Consider the following 22,247-nt stretch of genomic DNA (forward strand, 5'->3'; position numbering starts at 1 on the left):
GACGAAGGCGGGGCAGGTAACGAGCTCTGGACAGGCACCGGAGCTATCACGTCCAATGGCAGGTCTGCAACTTCCAGATCAGAGGCCTTCTCCTGGGCCAAGCTTGCCTCCTGGACCGAGCTCGTATCCGAGGACCTGGAGGGGGAAGAGATAACCGCCACATGTTGACGGCGAGGAGGTGGAGGAGAAGTCGCGGTGACCGGGGCCGCTCTTTTGCCCTTGCGTGTCAGGCACAGCTTCATAGTAGGAGGGAGAGAAGGCACTTGTCCTGCGGGCGATGGCTCAGCCGCAGGTTGATCAGAGATGCGGGTAGGGTTGAGTCTGCAGGGCTGGGAGTCGGTGGTTCAATAAGTGTCGAGGTGGCCACTGCGTCGGCAGCTTGGGGTTCCGAAGGCTGTAGACTGGTGGAAGCAGCCGGATCAGAAGACAGGCTTTGTGTTAACTCTTCATTTAGAGCTTGCAGAACAGCCACAGATGGTTTCTCCTGACTGGCAAAAGAACGGAGGATGGTAGCCACTACAAAAATAAGAGGAAAAAGCACCTCAGTTAGCGAAGAGCGGTATATAAAAAATAACAACTTACCAAAAGGAGCTCCGATTTCTGTTGAAACAGGGCTAAGACCAAAAGCGTGCAGAATGCCTTCTAGCATCAGCACGGACAAGTGAACAACAACACCGGTCAGCTTGCCCGAGGCTGTGGAGCAGGCAGAATCATGAACATGTGAAGGGAAGTCAGAAGGAAGGATAGAACGCCATTCGGAAGGCCTAGCTAAGGGGGCAGGGGGCTTAAGAAAGAAAAAATGAGATCTCCAGCCTTTATTGGAGGAAGGTAAGTCATCAAAAAATTTATAGCCCGGCTTGGCCTGTACGTTGAACACCCCCGGCTCAGCCCGCCGGAAGGAATAGAAATGGTGGAATAGTTGAGCGGTCAAGGGAATTTGATAAATGCGGCACAAGATGATGATTCCGCAGATGGCTCGGAATACATTGGGGTCAAACTGAGAGATACCAATACCGTAATACTGACTCAATTCGGAGAGAAAAGGATGTAAAGGAAAGCGAAGACCGCCTAAGATTTGATCCCTAAAGACAGTGATAAACCCTTCGGGAGGAGAAGAGGGATGTTCATCTAGCGAGGGAAGTCGAAACTCATATGCGGCGCCTAGCCCCAAGTTGGATTGCAGTGAAGACAGGTCGTGATGGTCTAAATCAGAGATGTAGCGTGAATACCAGAAGAGTTCCTTACCATCCATGATTACGAGGAGTAAGCAAGTGAGGAGGTTGAAGACAAAAGGGGTCACAGGTCAGGCGCAAGCAGGAAGGCGAGAAGCTTTGGGCGCGAGCAGGAAGATGAGAAGCTGCACTATCAGAGGCGGTCACGAACGAGAGGAAGAGGATAGCGAAGCGTCAAAGTGAAGACGGCGGACTGCCCTTAGGGTTTATAAAGTCCATTCATTCCTAGGAAACATCGAGAGTCGAGCCGAGTATCTTTTTGGGTAATACGCCCTCGAGCCGTCTGATGGGAAGTAAGCACTGAGGCGTGCGAAAAAGGGGTAGGAGCTGGCATCAGGAGGCGTGAGCAATAAAGGCGCCGGACAGGTGTCATCGCGAGAAGAAACGCATTGAAGATCGACAAAGCAAGGCAATCATGAAGGGGCGTGGCCTCAAAAAAGAAGCATTCTCCGTGAAAGGCTCAAGGCTAGGCGGGAAGTTTCATAAAGCTGCAGAAGTCAGGCAACTCAAAAGGGTCGCGAATGAAACAAGGCAGGTCAGCAGAAGTGAATGTCAGATCAAAGAAGTAATAAGCGGGCCTGTGGGGGTGTTGCTTGCTCGGATCATCCGAGCAAGTAGCTCTGCTTAGGCAACCCCTGATCCGATCAGCTAACCAAGCGCATCGCGAGAACTGCGGGGTCATCATAAGCTGCAAGAGCACTGTGGCCCAAGGGTTAAGTAAGGTTTTTACGCTCCCTTCTCTATTCTTAATTCTATACCATACATAATGCAATTGCAATGAGAAACGCGACGCAAATGAGTAAGCCCAAAGCTAGCAACAACGACCAGATCAACCAAAGCAATGAGGTCGGCATAGGCGAGACGGATGAAGGCGGAGAAGAGCAATGCATCTATGCCTTCGCTGTTTAGGGTCCAGCTGGTCTCGGACCAGCACCATCGCCACCGGTCTCGGACCATAGTATCATTACTGGTCTCGGACCAGCACCATCGCCACCGGTCTCAGACCGGAGTATCATTACTGGTCTCGGACCAGCGACATCGCCACCGGTCGCGGACCGGAGTATCATTACTGGTCTCGGACCAGCGACATCGCCACCGGTCGCGGACCGGAGTATCATTACTGGTCTCGGACCAGCGCCATCGCCACCGGTCACGGACCGGAGTATCATAACTGGTCTCGGACCAGCGCCATCGCCACTGGTCGCAGACCGGAGTATCATTACTGGTCTCGGACCAGTGCCATCGCCACCGGTCTCGGACCGGAGTATCCCAGACTCTCGCCTCAGTGCGAGTTATAAGTGAGCTTTGCTCTCACGACCAACGACCTTTCAGGTCGGCTCCCATGCGAGAATTAAAAGTGAGTCTTGTGCTCACGCCCAACGTCCTTTTAGGTCGGTAGTCCCAGACGCTCGCCTCAGTGAGAGTTATAAGTGAGCTCTGCTCTCACGCCCAACGACCTTTCAGGTCGGCTCCCATGCGAGAATCAAAAGTGAGCATTGTGCTCACGCCCAACGACCTTTTACGTCGGTAGTCCCAGACTCTCGCCTCAGCGCGAGTTATAAGTGAGCTTTGCTCTCACGACCAACGACCTTTCAGGTCGGCTCCCATGCGAGAATCAAAAGTGAGCCCTATGCTCACGCCCAACGACCTTTTAGGTCGGTTGTCCCAGACTCTCACCTCAGTGCGAGTTATAAGTGAGCTCTGTTCTCACGACCAACGACCTTTCAGGTCGGCTCCCATGCGAGAATCAAAAGTGAGCCTTGTGCTCACGCCCAACGACCTTTTAGGTCGGTTGTCCCAGACTCTCGCCTCAGTGCGAGTTATAAGTGAGCTCTGCTCTCACGCCCAACGACCTTTCAGGTCGGCTCCCATGCGAGAATCAAAAGTGAGCCCTGTGCTCACGCCCAACGACCTTTTAGGTCGGTAGTCCCAGACTCTCGCCCCAGTGCGAGTTATAAGTGAGCTCTGCTCTCACGCCCAACGACCTTTTTCGGTCGGCTCCCATGCGAGAATCAAAAGTGAGCCCTGTGCTCACGCCCAACGACCTTTTAGGTCGGTAGTCCCAGACTCTCGCCTCAGTGCGAGTTATAAGTGAGCTTTGCTCTCACGACCAACGACCTTTCAGGTCGGCTCCCATGCGAGAATCAAAAGTGAGCCTTGTGCTCACGCCCAACGACCTTTTAGGTCGGTAGTCCCAGACTCTCGCCTCAGTGCGAGTTATAAGTGAGCTCTGCTCTCACGCCCAACGACCTTTCAGGTCGGCTCCCATGCGAGAATCAAAAGTGAGCCCTGTGCTCACGCCCAACGACCTTTTAGGTCGGTTGTCCCAGACTCTCGCCTCAGTGCGAGTTATAAGTGAGCTCTGTTCTCATGACCAACGACCTTCCAGGTCAGCTCCCATGCGAGAATTAAAAATGAGCCTTGTGCTCACGCCCAACGACCTTTTAGGTCGGTTGTCCTAGACTCTCGCCTCAATGTGAGTTATAAGTGAGCTCTGCTCTCACGACCAACGACCTTTCAGGTCGGCTCCCATGCGAGAATCAAAAGTGAGCCCTGCTCTCACGCTCAATGACCTTTTAGGTCGGCTCCCATGCGGGAACCCAAAACCATCTCCCCTGCAAGGATCATAAGCGAACCTGACATCCACGCCTAACGACCTTTCAGATAGATATGCCTCGCAATGAGCGGAACGTCTGTCGATAATCAGGTTAACTACATCTGGCTTTATTTTAGCTCCTTTATGCAAATTTCGAATATGCAGCAAGTATGCGAGGTACTAAATACGGGAAGTCATCCATCACACCCATAAAGCATCAATATTAACTGCGGAATCAGGTTTTGCACGTTCATTACAGTCTTAATTTTCAAGCATTATGTTGGTTTTATTATCCAAAATTCATACATAAAAATGAGTCATGAGGCAACCCTTGTCTCTTACATACGGGCCAGTTTCTAAGAATGCTTTCTAGATGAAAATTGAGCAGGAAAGACTATGCCGGAAAAGGACAGACAGACAAGTACAGCGACACAGTTCAATAAGTAGGTGATACAGCTAAGGCTACAAGCGGGACCGTCTTGCAGGAAAGGAGTCACTGAGACAACTATCACCCAGACCAGCTTTAACTCGGGGAAAGGATTGGTCATGGAGAATGAGCACTGCCGCGTGAAGAGCTATCTGGAGACTCAGGAGCTTCTGGGGCGTTCAAAGCCCGAGCCAGCTCCGCATGTAAGGATTCAATGACTGCTGTCAAGGCACGTGCGAAGAAGGGATAACTCCGTCTCATGCTCTCGCTGCAAACGTTCTTGGAGGCTAAGTTGGTGTTGCAGGCTAGCCTAGCATTCCTCTTTCCTCGCCTTCTCCGCGTGCACGCAATACTTTGCAAGACGATACTGAGCTTCCATGGAATGCAGGGCAGCCGTCTGGCGAGCCCGATCCTGGGACACGTGCTCCAGTTCGCGTTCTCTCGCGGCAAGTAGCGAGGCGAGTTGATTTATCATCACTTGGGAGAGTGGTTGATCAACCTCCTCAGAAGAAGGAGAATGCATCGCGTGGGAAAGAAGCTGGTGGAACACGGGTTAGCAAAAGAAAGTAGGAAGGCGTGAAAGAGGAAGGATAGAATAAAGAAGTGACCGTGAGGCTCTTTATAAAGAAGGCGGGTGGCCGAGTCAAAGCAACTGTGTGGGCACGGCACCCCAAGTGACTGGCGAAGCAATTAAGGAGGCATGATATCCCAGGCGACGCGACACAAAGGGTGATGCGTGAGGCAGGAAGCAGAGCGCGTAGAGATATGCTGAGGTAGAGACACAGAGATAGGCTGAGGTCACAGAGATATGCTGAGATCTTAGAGATGTGCTGAGGTCTAGTCAGTCAGACTGTCGTCCTCCTTCGACTAGACTTGTGGGGGAGGCTTGTGATACGGCTGGCAATGGAGGGGCCCAAAAGGAAAGGATGAGGAGGGTCAAGGCCATATAGCGATCAAAAGTCAAGATGATGTGGCAGTCAGTAGTCAAGGTGACGGGGCAGTCAGAGTCGAGCATAGGGGAAAGTCAGAGGCCAGGCAGACTTGTTGATCGAAGGGGCAAAGCAGTAGGAAGACGAAGGGAGACGACAGGCGAGGTACAAGTCACAGATCGGGGTCGGCAGAGCTGTTTAGAGATGGCCCGATCTACAGGCCTGTGATTCAAAGAACTGGAAGTAAAAGACACGGGTCGGGACCGGCAGAGCTGATTAGAGATGGCTCGATCTACAGGCCTGCGGTCGAGGGCCAGGAAATACAAAGCGCAGGGTACAGATCAGGATCGGTGGAGCTGTTCAGAGATGGCTCGATCTACAGGCCTGCGGTCGAGGGCCAGGAAATACAAAGCGCAGGGTACAGATCAGGATCGGCGGAGCTGTTCAGAGATGGCTCGATCTACAGGCCTGCGGTCGAGGGCCAGGAAATACAAAGCGCAGGGTACAGATCAGGATCGGCGGAGCTGTTCAGAGATGACTTGATCTACAGGCCTACGGTCGAGGGACAGGAAATACAAAGCGCAGGATACAGACCGGGATTGGCAGAGCTGTTCAGAGTCAGCCCGACTGGCAGGTGATGCTTAGAGGTTGGATCTAATCGGAGGATGCGAGGCAAATGCTGGTCACACTAGATCGGATGAGCTAAGCCGTGCGGGAGTCGGGGAATCACAATTGTCCGTCAAGGGGTAATCACTACATACCAGCGATATGTGCGAAGGCAGAAGTTTCTAAATGAGAAGATGCTTTCACAACCAATAGCAGCCTGACAGATGGCCTTCATTACAAGACAAAACTCATGTGTAAGGCGGAGGTTTCGAAAACAAGAAGATGCTTTCACGATCAATAGCTGCACGACAGGTGTCCGGGACTACACGACAAAGCCCACCGTCTAACGCTTTCTGACAGGATGGCAGGTTCTAGAAGCGAGAAGGGGGCATAAAAAGAGAAGGCTTCTTCGTACGCAGGTACGCGCGCTCTCTCGTCACTTTTTTCCACAACTTTTCACTTTCAGTCAGTTTTTTCCTTCTCTTTGCGTTTTCTGGGGAAAAAGTACCTGACTTGAGCGTCGGAGGGTCTGATCCGGGGACTTTTTCCTTGGGTTCTGGTCTCTAACGTGAGGAGGGGGATCGTCTGAGTGTGTGCAGGGACCTGCAGCATCGTCAGCCGCCCGTGGGAGCCAGATCACCCACGACTTTCCGTCAACAACCAGGCCGTCGCGACCAGTCTTCGTCCTACTCAGCTTTCGGACAGGATCATATGTGAAGATACAAGATCAAATTATTGATATTTTCACTAAAGCATTGAAGTTTGAAAATTTTACAAGATTGAAAGTAAAACTCGGAGTAACAAAAGTTTAAGTTTAAAGGGGATGTTAAAATAAAAAACTTAAATTTTTGTGTATATGAATGAATATTATTCATTCATTTAACTCAAGAGTATATTCCTAGAGAATATTCTTAGCATCTAGTCATGGAGAGATACTTGATGTCTTCTAAAGAGTTTTGTATGTCCCTTAAAGTGTCCCTTTGTATGTAAAAATTTACCCTTGTAGTTGACATTTTACAATCAATCAAGTAGATTAAGAACAATTATTATTGAGTTCTCCTTCATTCCTTCCTCTCTACAAAGATCCTCATCTTCATTCTCTCCCTCATCCGATTCATCTTTTGGGTAAATCCGGAGTAAAATTTATACACACTTAAGAATCAAGTTCAAAAATGTGTTCCTAGTAAGATGAAATCCTAGTCCTTTCTCTGAATATTTTATTATTATACCACATCTGTGATGGCTTTAATCTTATTCGAGTACAAGTAGACTAGTAAACTTAGCGCACCCAGTAGTTGCATATAATTCCTGTGAATAAAACAAAACAAACCATAAGACAACATTGATTAAAAACGAGTTCGATAAATATGAGGAACTTTTTTTTTTGTTTTTTAATATTAGTAGATGGTCTTTTTCTTTCATTTGTCTTATAAGTCGGTCTCTAAAATATTCATTCATAGTATAATCCAAAATCCTAATCCTCTCCGTGTTCCTCGTGTTTTACTATTGTATAATTCTCGAATATGAAACTAGATGTAAATATAACAAAACAAACACTTGTTGGAGTATATACTGAAAGCCTAAGTTTTGTAAACATTCATTATGAATAAAGAATCACATTTGGTCAAATTGTCTACATTTAGTTGTAGTTGTTCAATTAATTTATATTGTAGATAACATAGTATGTGGTGTCACATGCAGAAGATAATGTTATCAGTACCTTATAAATTATAAACAGTAGCTCACGACCAAAATGGAAAGGAACAAACCATTAGAAGGTCGTAGTATAATTAGGTATTAGTTTATCTTGACTATATAATTACACTAGTACACTCAGAGTGTATTGAGTAGGACCATTTGAGGTCGTTTCTTTTATACTGACTTTATAAAGGAACAAAGACCTCAGTTATTATGGAAGTGTGTCCTCTTAATCCTAATATAATAACAAGCACATATATTTGATATTTATTTCTTTAATTTATTAATGGGTGAGATTTAGTTCGATGAATCAATAAACCCGATAAGTTGGTAAATGATATCACTTATAGTGTGTATTGTTGATTATAGAAGGAAACTGTGTCTTAGAGATACTAGGTTGATAATGTCCCCAAGAGAAGCTCATAAGGATTGTCATGTTAAACCCTGCAGGTGGACTTAGTCCGACATGACAATAAGATTGAGTGGTACTACTCTTGGACTTAGATATTAATTAAATGAGTTGTCAGTAACTCACTTAATTAGTGGACATTCGATATTTTAAACACAGGGAGACTAACACACTCATAATAAGAAGGAGCCCAAAAATGTAATTTGGGATTGGTGCGGTAGTTCAATAATAATTCTCTAGTGGAATGAATTATTATTGATAAAATTAAGTTGTGTGTTCGGGGCGAACATGGGATGCTTAATTTTATCGGGAGACCAAAACCAATTCCTCCTCTCGGTCCCTATCGTAGCCTCTTATTTATAGAGTACTATACCCACCTATACCCACTTCTATACCCACCTAAAGGGGGTCGGCCAAGCTAGCTTGGAAACAAGCTAGGGCCGGCCTAAGCATGAATTGGGGTGGTCGGCCCTAGCTTGAACCCAAGCTAGAGGGGCCGGCCATATTAAATTAAAAAAAAGATTTTAATTTTAATTTTTATTATATGGAAGATATAATTTAAAGAGAATTAAAATTAAAATATCTCTCTTGTAAAAGATCTACAAAAGATTAAAGAAAGAGATTAGATTTCTTTCCTTATTTGTAGATTGGTGAGATATTTTATTTTCTCTTTAAAAATTATTCACATGTTGTAAAATTAAAATTATGGAAATTTCTTTTTATCAACCATGAAGAGATTTTTGAAGAGAAATTTTAATTTTAAAATTTCCGGAAACAAATTAGGAAGTTTTAATTTGTTGATTAAAACTTGTCTAATTTATTTCTTTTGATGTGGCCGGCCAATATTATTTTAATTGGAAATTTTATTTTATTTTTCTCAATTAAATCATGTCAAGGAAATTAAGGAAATTTTATTGTAATTAAATTTCCTAATTTGCCTAGGCCAAGGAATATAAAAGAAGAGGTGGGGGTGTCTTCATGGGATAACCTCTTTTATTTTCTCTCCCTCTTTTGTTCCTTGGTGTGGCCGGCCATCATCATCCTCTCCCTCTCTTCCTCTTGTGGTGGCTGAACCTCTCTCTCCCCTTGGAGCTCTTGTGGTGGCCGGATACTACTTGGAGAAGAAGAAGAAGAAGGAGAGAAAGCTAGCATCTCTTGGAGCTTGGTTGGTATTTTGATCTTCTTCCTTGGTGAAGCTTCCTTATTGTTGGCCGAACCTAGCTAGGAGGAGAAGAAGGTGGTTGGTAGTTTCTCATCTCGGAAGATCGTTGCCCACACAACGTCCGAGGTTAGAAGAGGAATACGGTAGAAGATCAAGAGGTTTTTTCTACAAGGTATAACTAGTAATTTTCCTTTCCGCATCATACTAGTTATTTTTGGAAATAATACCAAATACAAGAGGCTTACGATTCTAGTATTTCGAAAATATTTTTCGATGTTGTGTTCTTTTGTTTTATTTTTCCTTGTGATTTGATTGTTCTTTTCGGTTAACCTAAAGTTATTTTAGGAAATTAAATATTAGCTTTCTATAAAAGGTTTTGTCTAGTCGGTGGTGGTTGCTCCCATATCCAAGAAGGCCATGTGCCTCGCCACGTCAGTACTGAGAACCAATTATGGAAATTAATATTTAATGGAATTAATAACTTAAGGTGATTTGGGTCGAACGTGTTAAGTTCCGCAGGAGATCCAAGTCAAAACCTAACAGAACGAATAGATTAAGTTTTTGATCAAACGTGTTAAGTTCCGCAGGCGATCCAAAATTTAATTTAAAAGAACACATGGTAGCTAGGAAAAGGTTCAGACCTTTGTACAAAATTTTTGTACAGTGGAACCACTAGGTTTTCCGAGTAGCAACCAACAATTGGTATCAGAGCTAGGGTTTTGCCTCTGTGTATTTGGTATTAGTTTAATTATGCACATGTCATACATAATTTAGGCAGGTTAATAGTAGGATGTGCTAACTTTGTGGATGCAGGATCCAACTATTATGACTTTTAGTTATTATGTGTGTGATTGGACCCTTGGACATGTCAAGGGCATTTATATGTGTGTGCATGATTGTATTAAAAATACAGCAGGAGCTATATTTAGTTTTATTAGGATTTTATTTTTGATCTAGATACATGTACATTCCTTTTATGGAATATAGGATCAAAATGTAAAATTCTATTTATGTCGGGGATCAAATCTTGCAAAGCGTGGAACCTTCTAAGGACCATAGGCGCAGTGGAACTAGGAGCAAGATGGATGCGACAGCTAGACCTGGTGGCGATGGCCAAATATGGCAGCAACTTGGGATGACAACACACGGAGGACAACTATAGATAAAAGCCATAATAGTTGAAAATTAAATTTTCTATTTATTGCTTTTATATTGTGTTGTGTGTGCATGTTAGTATACATGACTAGTAGGCTAGCATAGTTAAAATTCCTCGTTTATAAATAACTAAGTGGGAGAGAGATTTTTAAATAAATCCCATGGTCTCCATTACTGGTTTGTAAGTGATGCAAACAAGCTTGCGCGTTGGCTCTGAGTGTCTTCCTCCATAACGGATGAGCTTGTTTGTGGATCACTAGAACAGACTTCCATTTTTGGATGACTATAGGAAGTTAATTAAGAGCGTGTGATCTTCCCCAATGGAAGGGGCATAATCTTATTAATGGACTTAGTGTCAAGTAATGGTATACACTTAGACACATCTAATAGTATCCTCCCCATCGGAGTCACTGCTATTATTTGTGTGACCAAAAGACACCAACTATTAATTTTATTTGTCAAAAAGTTAGGTTGACAAGATAATAAAATTAATGGGTTAAAACCCTCCTTTTACAAATGTTGAATTTGTATACGTCCACACTAACGTGGCATACAAAATTCACGGTATTTTGAGATGTTGGTTAATTTAAAATAGTATTGTTTGAGGAATCAATATTATTCTAAATTTAGAGTTCTAACCAAAAGTTATTTGTGATTCTTAGGATGACTTTCAACCCACTGTCCATCATACTTCAACAGAATAGACTTACTGGACCAAATTACATAGATTGGAAAAGGAACCTGGACATTGTTCTTACTGCTGAAAGCTATAAATTTGTACTTACTGAGCCTTGCCCTGAAGCACCTACTAGTGAATCTACCCAAGAGGAGATTGAATATCATAGGAAATGGGTAAAAGCAGATGAGATGGCGCGGTGCTACATTTTGGCTTCAATGTCAAATGTATTGCAACATCAGCATCAAGATTTACCAACAGTTTATGATATTATGAACAATCTCAAAGAACTCTTTGGTCATCAGGATAGGGCTTCTAGACAAGAAGCTATGAGAAAGATAATGACAGCTACCATGCAAGAGGGTACTCCTGTAAGGGATCATATCCTAAAGATGATGGCTTATCTGAACGAGATACAGATCCTTGGAGGAGAAATTGATGGGGAAACCCAGATCGATATGATCCTCCAAACGCTACCTAGAAGTTTTGAGCAGTTCCGCCTGAACTATAATATGAATAAGAGGATTTATTCATTAGCGGAACTACTGACAGAACTTCAAGCAGCAGAAGGATTATTTCGTCACAATGCTCAAATTCACTATGCTAAAAATGGTTCTACTTCTAAACCGAGAGGAAAGAAGAAGAAGAAACAAGCTGGTTCAGCAAAGAAAGTGAATAAATTTCAGAGTACAGGATTTAAAGCTGGAGTGAAGAAGCCGAAGGGCAAGTGCTTCATCTGCAAGCAGGCAGGACATTGGAAGGCGGACTGTCCTCGTAGGAACCAAAACAAAGGTATATTTCATGCTCTAGTTGTTGAAACATATTTAGCGGTGTTATCTACCAACACCTGGTGTGTAGATACGGGAGCCACTGATCATGTCTGCAATTCCCTGCAGGGGTTCTAGGAAACCCGACGACTATCTGAAGGAGAGATTACCGTCTACATGGGCAATGCTACTAAGGTGACAGCTGTTGCAGTGGGAGACGTCTACTTATCTTTTAGTAGAAATAGAAATTTGATTTTAAGAAATTGCCTTTATGTACCCAGTTTCAGAAAGAATTTAATTTCAGCTTCTAAACTGTTTTTAGATGGATATTCAGTTTCCTTTAGTAATGATGTAGTTATTAAGAGAAATAAAGTGATTATCTGTTCTGGTACATTAGTTGGCAATTTGTATATTTTAAATCCAAATTCTCCCACAAAGCAAAATATGGAAATTTATAACTCATCTTCTAACTCTAATAAAAGAAAAGAACCTTCAGAAATGAACCAAGCATATCTTTGGCATCTAAGGCTTGGTCATATTAACTTAAGTAGGATTCAGAGGCTTATGGCCGATGGACTTTTGGGTTCATTAGAGTTGGAAAATTTTCCAACTTGTGAATCTTGCTTGGAAGGTAAAATGACCAAGAGGCCTTTTAAGGCCAAAGGGTATAGAGCCAAAGAAGTGTTAGAATTGGTTCACTCTGATTTGTGTGGTCCTATGTCTGTCCAGGCAAGAGGAGGTTTTGAATATTTTGTCTCTTTCATAGATAATTATTCAAGATACAGATATATTTACCTAATGCGCCGCAAGTCCGAGTGCTTTGATAAGTTCAAAGAATACAAGGCTGATGTGAAAAAATAATTAGGTAAAAGTATCAAGACACTACGATCTGATCGTGGTGGCGAATACCTCTTAGGAGAGTTTAGGAATTACTTATCAGAGGTCGGGATTCAATCCCAATTGTCTGCACCTGGAACACCCCAACAGAATGATGTAGCAGAATGAATGAACAGGACTCTTATGGAGATGGTTAAATCGATGATGAGTTATTCAGAATTACCAAATTCGTTTTGGGGATATGCTCTGGAAACAGCAGTATACGTTCTGAACTTAGTACCTTCTAAATCAGTTTCTTCTACTCCCATAGAATTGTGGAATGGGCGAAAACCTAGTCAAACCACATATTCGGATTTGGGGTAGTCCAGCACATGTGCTGAAACCAGATGCTGATAAGTTAGAATCCCGTACAGAAGTTCGCGTGTTTGTAGGATATCCCAAAGGAACGAAAGGTGGTTTATTTTATAGTCCTAAAGACCAGAAGGTCATTGTTAGCACCAATGCCCAGTTTTTAAAAGAAGACTATATAATGGATCACAAGCCCAGTAGCAAAGTTGTTTTAGAAGAACTTAGAGAGGACATGTCTACTTCAGTACCAACAGTACAAGATGAAGTACCACAAGAGACTGCAACACGTGTCACACATGATACACAACCACAGACAGTGCTTCGTCATAGTGGGAGGGTTGTAAGGCAACCTGAAAGATTCATGTTTTTGGGAGAGTCTTCCGACTTGATCCCGGGTAAACATGAACCTGATCCATGAACATATGACGAAGCACTCTAAGATATAGATGCAGCATCTTGGCAAAAGGCAATGAATTCTGAAATAGAGTCTATGTACTCTAATAAGGTCTGGGAGCTTATAGAACCACCTGATGGTGTAAAAGTCGTTGGATGCAAGTGGATCTACAAAAGGAAAAGAGGGACAGAGGGAAGGTAGAAACCTTCAAAGCTAGGCTTGTTGCGAAAGGGTACACTCAGAAAGAGGGAATCGATTATGAGGAAACCTTTTCACCGGTAGTCATGCTTAAGTCTATCCGGATACTCTTATCCATTGCTGCTCATATGGATTATGAGATTTGACAAATGGATGTCAAGACAGCTTTCCTTAATGGAAGTCTTGAAGAGAACATCCATATGAAGCAACCAGAAGGGTTCATTGAAAAAGGCAAAGAGCATCTAGTGTGCAAGCTCAATCGGTCCATTTATGGACTGAAGCAAGCTTCAAGGTCTTGGAACATCTGGCTTAATGAAGTAATCCAGTCATATGGATTTATTCAGTGTCCGGATGAGTCTTGTGTATACAAGAAGTATAACGGAAACGTGGTGGTATTTCTTACACTATACGTAGATGATATTTTGTTAATTGGCAACAATGTCAAGGTATTATCAGACGTAAGGGTATGGTTGTCCAAACAATTTGATATGAAGGACTTAGGAGAGTGTGCACACATTCTTGGGATCAAAGTGATAAGGGATCGCAAGAAAAGAATGTTGTGTCTGTCCCAAGCTTCATATATAGATACAATCCTTGCTCGTTTTAGTATTCAGGATTCCAAGAAAGGTTTCTTACCTTTTAGGCATGGAATAGCTCTATCTAAAGAGATGTCTCCAAAGACATCAAAGGAGATAGAAGACATGAAAGCAGTTCCTTATGCTTCGGCTGTAGGAAGCCTTATGTATGCAATGCTATGTACGAGACCTAATATTTGTTTTGCCATGGGCATGGTCAGCAGATATCAGAGTAACCCTGGACAAGGACATTGGACTGCGGTAAAGCATATATTAAAGTACCTGAGAAGGACTAGAGATTATATGCTAATTTACCAAGCAGACGATTTGCTCCCTGTGGGTTACAGGGATTCGGATTTCCAATCAGATAGGGACAATAGTAAGTCTACATCAGGCTATGTGTTTACTTTAGGAGGTGGAGCCATTTCATGGAGGAGTGTTAAGTAGAAATGCGTATCGGACTCAACCATGGAAGCTGAGTATGTAGCAGCCTCTCAGACAGCTAAAGAAGCAGTATGGCTCAGGAACTTTCTAATGGACTTAGATGTGATTCCTGATTTGCCCAAAATCATCACAATTTATTGTGATAATAGCGGTGTAGTTGCAAACTCGAAGGAACCACGAGCTCATAAGGCAAGTAAACATATAGAGCGCAAGTACCACCTGATACGAGATATCGTGAAGCGAGGAGAAGTTGTCATCGCCAAGATTGCATCAGCGGATAACCTGGCAGATCCTTTCACTAAGGCCCTTCCGGCGAAAGCTTTCGATCGGCATGTGGAGGGAATGGGAATCAGATGTATGGTAAAAGATATGGCAGCTTAGTCATTAGTATAAGTGGGAGATTGTTGAAGTATATACTGAAAGCCTAAGCTTTATAAACATTCATTATGAATAAAGAATCACATTTGGTCAAATTGTCTACATTTAGTTGTAGTTGTTCAATTAATTTATATTATAGATAACATAGTATGTGGTGTCACATGCAGAAGATAATGTTATCAGTACCTTATAAATTATAAACAGTAGCTCACGACCAAAATGAAAAGGAACAAACCATTAGAAGGTCGTAGTGTAATTAGGTATTAGTTTATCTTGACTATATAATTACACTAGTACACTCAGAGTGTATTGAGTAGGACCATTTGAGGTCGTTTCTTTTATACTGACTTTATAAAGGAACAAAGACCTCAGTTATTATGGAAGTGTGTGCTCTTAATCCTAATATAATAACAAGCACATATATTTGATATTTATTTCTTTAATTTATCAATGGGTGAGATTTAGTTCGATGAATCAATAAACCCGATAAGTTGGGAAATTATATCACTTATAGTGTGTGTTGTTGATTATAGAAGGAAACTGTGTCCTAGAGATACTAGGTTGATAATGTCCCCAAGAGGAGCTCATAAGGATTGTCATGTTAAACCCTGCAGGTGGACTTAGTCCGACATGACAATAAGGTTGAGTGGTACTACTCTTGGACTTAGATATTAATTAAATGAGTTGTCAGTAACTCACTTAATTAGTGGACATTCGATATCTTAAACACAGGGAGACTAACACACTCATAATAAGAAGGAGCCCAAAAATGTAATTTGAGATTGGTGCGGTAGTTCAATAATAGTTCTCTAGTGGAATGAATTATTATTGATAAAATTAAGTTGTGTGTTCGGGGCGAACATGAGATGCTTAATTTTATCGGGAGACCAAAACCAATTCCTCCTCTCGGTCCCTATCGTAACATCTTATTTATAGAGTACTATACCCACCTATACCCACTTCTATACCCACCTAAAGGGGGTCAGCCAAGCTAGCTAAGCATGAGTTTAGGGTGGCCGGCCCTAGCTTGAACCCAAGCTAGAGGGGCCGGCCATATTAAATTAAAAAAATGATTTTAATTTTAATTTTTATTATGTGGAAGATATAATTTAAAGAGAATTAAAATTAAAATATCTCTATTGTAAAAGATCTACAAAAGATTAAAGAAAGAGATTAGATTTCTTTCCTTATTTATAGATTGGTGAGATATTTTATTTTCTCTTTAAAAATTATTCACATGTTGTAAAATTATAATTATGGAAATTTCTTTTTATCAACCATGAAGAGATTTTTGAAGAGAAATTTTAATTTTAAAATTTCCGGAAACAAATTAGGAAGTTTTAATTTGTTTATTAAAACTTGTCTAATTTATTTCTTTTGATGTGGCCGGCCAATATTGTTTTAATTGGAAATTTTATTTTATTTTTCTCAATTAAATCATGTCAAGGAAATTAAGGAAATTTTATTGTAATTAAATTTCCTAATTTGCCTAGGCCAAGTAATATAAAAGAAAAGGTGGGGGTGCCTTCATGGGATAACCTCTTTTATTTTCTCTCCCTCTTTTGTTCCTTGGTGTGGCCGGCCATCATCATCCTCTCCCTCTCTTCCTCTTGTGGTGGCCGAACCTCTCTCTCTCCTTAGAGCTCTTGTGGTGGCCGGATACTACTTGGAGAAGAAGAAGAGAAAGCTAGCATCTCTTGGAGCTTGGTTGGTGTTTTGATCTTCTTCCTTGGTGAAGCTTCCTTATTGTTGGCCGAACCTAGCTTGGAGGAGAAGAATGTGGTTGGTGGTTTCTCATCTCGGAAGATCGTTGCCCACACAACGTCAGAGGTTAGAAGAGGAATACGGTAGAAGATCAAGAGGTTTTTTCTACAAGGTATAACTAGTAATTTTCCTTTCCGCATCATACTAGTTATTTTTGGAAATAATACCAAATACAAGAGGCTTACGATTCTAGTATTTCGAATATGTTTTTCGATGTTGTGTTCTTTTGTTTTATTTTTCCTTGTGATTTGATTGTTCTTTTCGGTTAACCTAAAGTTATTTTAGGAAATTAAATATTAGCTTTCTATAAAAGGTTTTGTCTAGTCGGTGGTGGTTGCTCCCATATCCAAGAAGGTCTTGTGCCTCGCCACGTCAGTACTTGGAACCAATTATGGAAATTAATATTTAATGGAATTAATAACTTAAGGTGATTTGGGTCGAATGTGTTAAGTTCCGCAGGAGATCCAAGTCAAAACCTAAAAGAACGAATAGATTAAGTTTTAGATCAAACGTGTTAAGTTCTGCCGGCGATCCAAAATTTAATTTAAAAGAACACATGGTAGCTAGGAAAAGGTTCAGACCTTTGTACAAAATTTTTGTATAGTGAAACCACTAGGTTTTCCGAGTAGCAACCAACAACACTAAGGCAACACCAATTAAAAACAATGAATTTGATAAATATTAAGAAAATTTTCATTTGTTAGTGATTTTTCTTTTTTTTTTTAATTAAAATGCACACATGCCATTAATGAAATAATAAGACTTAGTTTCTGCATCCGTACCATTCTCTTTTTTCCCTATGCATCCGTACCATTAATGTATGAAATTACGTTATAAATTTTTTCAAGAGTAAATAATAGAAAATTTTCCATTTATTTAATTGGATATATATAACTTTGTATATAGATACGTGAATACAAATTTTATTAAAACGAGATCCATCCTCCCGTCTACAACAACAAGAGCAGAACATGTATGCATTCGTTCTAGATTAGGATAGGTTCAAATAACACCAAAATAATTTGGGACTTAGTTTCTCCAATTGACTTGCCATATCCATCCCTATCCTGATAAAAGAATTGTGCCGTCCGATTGATATTGACTGTTACGTTCTTGAAGTACACCTCTAATGGAGAATCCCAACTAAGAGCTCCATTTAATTCTCTCCAATATTTCCTCATCAATTCTCTTATCTCCCTCCTTGTCACTTCCTCTGAGACACCTTTGTTGTGCATGTAGCATTGAATACATTTCGCCACATCGCCTCTTTCAAGCTCATCCTGTAGTAAGTAAAGTAAATGTTGTTTGAGTCCATTGAGTTGTTACTTCGATCAACTAGATAAAATTAATGTGTGTGTATATATATACATATATCATTACCATGGAAGTACCCATATCATTGTAAAGACGAGCGAGTGTGCTGGCGGAGCGTGTGATCTCATAGTAACTGGAAAAAATTTTCAAGGACTCTCTAGTTAAGTCTTTGCCCACACAGTAAGCATTAAACAGAATTATTGGACCAGATCCTGAAACCCATGCATTCTCCAAGTATTCCTCGAGCTTGGGGGTTTGGCCATGGTGGAACCATTTTGCTTCCTCAAGGTATGATTTGCATTGATTTCCCCACTGAAAATTTAATGCCAACAACAACTCATTCAATAACAAAGAAGATGATGAAGAAGAAAATTGAAACAGTGTTTATAATTTACTCTTCTTTTTAAGCCAGGCACAATGTCCAAGCCCTTCTCCTTCATCACCTGGTAGCCTTCTTCGTGCACTAGGTTGAAGAGTGCAAAGAAACATAATTTCATGTACTCTGGAAGCTTGTCCATGGCAGTTAAGTCCCATCTGCAGTATAACAAAACTCAACATGACTTTGATGATGATTGTGAATGAGTTGTCACCTGTAGACGGCATCAGTGAAGAGCTGGAGTTCATCCAAGGTTCCATAGACATCGTAAATATCATCAATCAATGTAATAAGACACATTGCCTTTGTTTCCATCATTCTGCATCTCCAGCTTTCTGGTTCATAAGTGAAACCAAGTGCCCACAGATAGTTTTCAAAGTAATCTGTTTCTGAAAAATGGCAGCTTCTCTGCAAGCCCGAGCCCGGACCACCATCTACATGTAAAAACTAATTAATTAAGCTTTGAAATTGTTATTATAAAAACTTTGAAAGTGTGAATAGTTGCAGTTAATTTACCTGGAGAGGTCTCTGAGTTCACTCTTGTACATGTCCTGAACCAGATTGAAGTCGAGCTTAGCAAACTCCAGCAAGAGAGGGTTGACGGTGTCATCGCCACTGCATGCTTCAATGAACCACCTGTGCTGCACTCTCTCCAGCCGCCAATTCAGTGGAATCTGCAGCGCATGGGCCACCTGCTCTCTGAGACCGCCAGCCTCAGGAACAGATCCCTCCTCCATGAATCCTTTCAGCTGCTCAGTCGCGAAATCCATGGCTTCCTTCAGCATAATCTCTCCATCCTTCTCGAAGTAGGAAGCCTCGTACAAACTCAGAAGCCCTCTGATCTGGTTCTCACAGCGAGCTTCGAAGTTTCCCTTCTCGTCTCTAAATACCTCGAACAAATCTAAGTAATTAATTTTGCAGACAGCAAGAGACATGCATGATCAGAACTGTGAAGTGATTGGTTGATAAAGTGGGTTCAAGTGATTGATTACCTTGTGAAACAGAGAAGCCATTTGCTCTGAGGAGCCTGAAGAGCAGCGCTGTGGCATGCAGATCGTCCTTCAGCTGCGAGCTCACCTTGTCTAAAGAAGCATGAAGACGACTTAAAACGTCTGTAAACTCGTCTTTGAAGTGGTAAGCCAAGCCGAGCTGTTGCACATGGTCGATCAGTTGAAGCTGCTCTGCTACTTGCTGCTTCTCGAGTATCAGATTCCTAGTTTGCTCCTTCAGTACTTTTATTGTCTCACGTTTCTCTTCTCGTTGAACCTGCAGAAATAGTTGAAAAAAAAAGGGGGGTTACACATAAAAATTTCAACGATCGACCGACGGCGACTACTCTCAAATACCGCGGAGGTGCTCGTGAGGGATTGCACACGCTCGTCCGTCCATATGCTTGGGTGATAATTCCCTGACCGCCGAAAGGGATCGCAAATAGACATTGCTTGACGAGTAGCCATTTCCGCTCTTCGTTTGCAATAAAACAATGTTAAATCTTAGCTCCAATTTGGTGGAAGAAGAACAAGTGCAGCGTATATATAGAGCAATTAAGCCTGACGTTATGCTTCAGCATTAAAAATATTAATCTTTTAGCACGGGAAATTTAGTTCTTAATTAAAAATGGCAGTTTGAGATCAATGGAACAACACACTATACAGGGATTCCATCATAATTAATGACTTGCCTCTAGTGTTACCAAGTTGGTACTCAGATATAAATTGGCATCACAAAAACAAAAGTAGATTTCCATGGGATTCATTTCCAATCGGAGCAACTAAAGAGGCTGATTTACCTATCTTTATCTAGCTGCTGGGGAGGGAATGATGAGAGACATGTGGGGTGAACATAATTTTTTTTTTTCACCACATCATAATTAATGACTTTTTCCCTATATTTTTCAGAACTATTAACCATACGAGTGAAAGTTGATATAAACAAATGACTCGATCATCCTTTTTTTCTAGTTTGATTTGTATAATTATTCAAATATTATTTACAAAACTAAGTATAATTATAGTAGAAAATATATTTTTGTCTAACCAATAAAATGAATTTGGTATAAAGTCACACAGTTTTAATTTTTTTTATTTTCAATTTCAAATATGTCCAATTCCTCCTGAAATTAATCTCAAAACTAGATTTTTTTCACATAATTTACTATTTTATTTAAGAATCTAAACTCTTTACTAGTTGATAAAATCTAAAATGAAATTATGTTAATATCTTTTTTCTATTCACATGGAAAATAATTCTAAGATTTATTAATAATTTTCATAAATGCATCAATCAAGTTCAAAACTCAGCTGCAGGGTATTATTAAGAATTTTTCTCATTAATCAATCAGGGATTTAGAGTTCGAAACTCAGTTGCAGTCCATTATTAGGAATTTTCTCATTAATCAATTAAGGATCTATAGTTCGAGATTCAGCTACGGCATATTAGTGAGAATTTTTCTCATTAATCGATTAGGAATTTAGAGTCTCTTTAGTCCCCACATCTTAAAATTGACAATACTACAAGCAGAGAAGCTTTTATAAATACCTTAGGACTGGAGACGTTAGAAATCATATTTTTTCGACTTTTTGGCTAAGATTAAGTATGATATATTAAATTAATTTTTTATAAGAGTGAGTTTGTTATAGTAGTTTATTGTTGGGATTCTCAAGCGTCACCCTTGCATTATACTATTGCATAGGTCTGGCGTACCCTTACCCAATTTATAGGTGACTTTTTAGTTAAGATTAAGTGTAGTATTTGTTTTTATAAAATCTACATGTATTCATGTATTATATTATATTATACACGTAATGCATGTGCATCATTGCTAGTGGCATCCTTGTATTGTATCATTACATGAATCTAGTTCATCCTTACTCAATTTATGAGTAGTCTTTTGGCTAATATTAAATATAGTATTTATTCTTATGAAATTTATATATATTCATGTATTATATTGTACATGCAACACGTGTGCACGATAGATGGATAGTATATATTAAACACTAATAAGATAGGACACTTTAATTTGCATCAAAATATTCGTTTCCAACATTGTTTGTATGGAATTTTCCAGGTCATCTCAAGGTTCTTTAAGTCCTACGGAAAAATTTTAAAAAAATGCCTTTAACAAAAAATTTTAAAACAAAGTTCTCACACTTTTTTATTCACTCTTGGGATTTTTTTAAAATAAAATATTAATTTTAAAAATATAGAAATATGTACTAAAATAAGTACTAATGATCAGTAATCAGCTAAATAATTGTATGTACAAGACCAAATTATCCATGGACCATGGTCATTATTAACTAGCATCAAGACACATAGAAAGTCTATACTAGTTATTAGACTAAATAAGATAATAACCATGTAATACGATACATAATTTACAACCTCAACACTTATAGGGAAAGACTAAAAATTTATAAATGAGCAATTAAAAATAACACAAAGCCAACAATGCAATTAAAGACTTCACAAAAACTAATAAATAATAATAATTTGATATTTACAAAGACAAGTATTCTAATTTGCATTGTATGATAAAAAAAAATCTCTAATTTATGCTCTTATTGACGAGGAAGAAGAAAGAGCATGGGGAAAAAAAAAATACCAATGAGGAGAATGGTACACTTACTATGAAATCACTAATAAGGAAGGAAAATGACATAGAGCATACACGAGAGAGAGAGTTAGGAGATCATCAACGGGTAGAGTTTTTGAGAGATATTGAAAGAGAAATAGTTGATTAAGTCTTATATTATATAATTAAAATAATAATAATTACAATATATCTCTGACAAATGAAATTAAAATAATTTAATATTAAAATGGAACGTTTTCTTTTAAAAAATTGAATAAAAATAAATTTAAAATATTAAAAAGTATGTCCCCGAATTGAATGTTTGAGGCTCGTTAATTATAACCCCCTTGTTGACTCTTCTTCAATTATAAATTACCAAAATATA

The 22,247-nt window shown here is 40.4% G+C and overlaps 1 protein-coding gene and 1 pseudogene across 1 annotated transcript; one reads left to right on the forward strand and one right to left on the reverse strand.

The window, feature by feature from the left end:
* Positions 1–238: 238 nt before the first annotated feature.
* Positions 239–19,742, reverse strand: LOC121978446 (terpene synthase 10-like). The gene is made up of 8 exons (XM_042530789.1): positions 19,632–19,742; positions 19,278–19,551; positions 18,824–19,186; positions 18,500–18,719; positions 18,305–18,443; positions 17,976–18,221; positions 17,647–17,875; positions 239–516 (listed from the first exon to the last, which is right to left on the reverse strand). The coding sequence occupies exons 1-8, from the start codon at positions 19,740–19,742 to the stop codon at positions 239–241; spliced, it is 1,860 nt and encodes a 619-aa protein (XP_042386723.1).
* Positions 19,743–20,848: 1,106 nt separating this feature from the next.
* Positions 20,849–20,993, forward strand: LOC121979015 (annotated as a pseudogene).
* Positions 20,994–22,247: the final 1,254 nt, after the last annotated feature.

Source organism: Zingiber officinale, chromosome 4B, assembly GCF_018446385.1.
Source record: "Zingiber officinale cultivar Zhangliang chromosome 4B, Zo_v1.1, whole genome shotgun sequence".
Classification (NCBI taxonomy): Eukaryota; Viridiplantae; Streptophyta; class Magnoliopsida; order Zingiberales; family Zingiberaceae; genus Zingiber; species Zingiber officinale.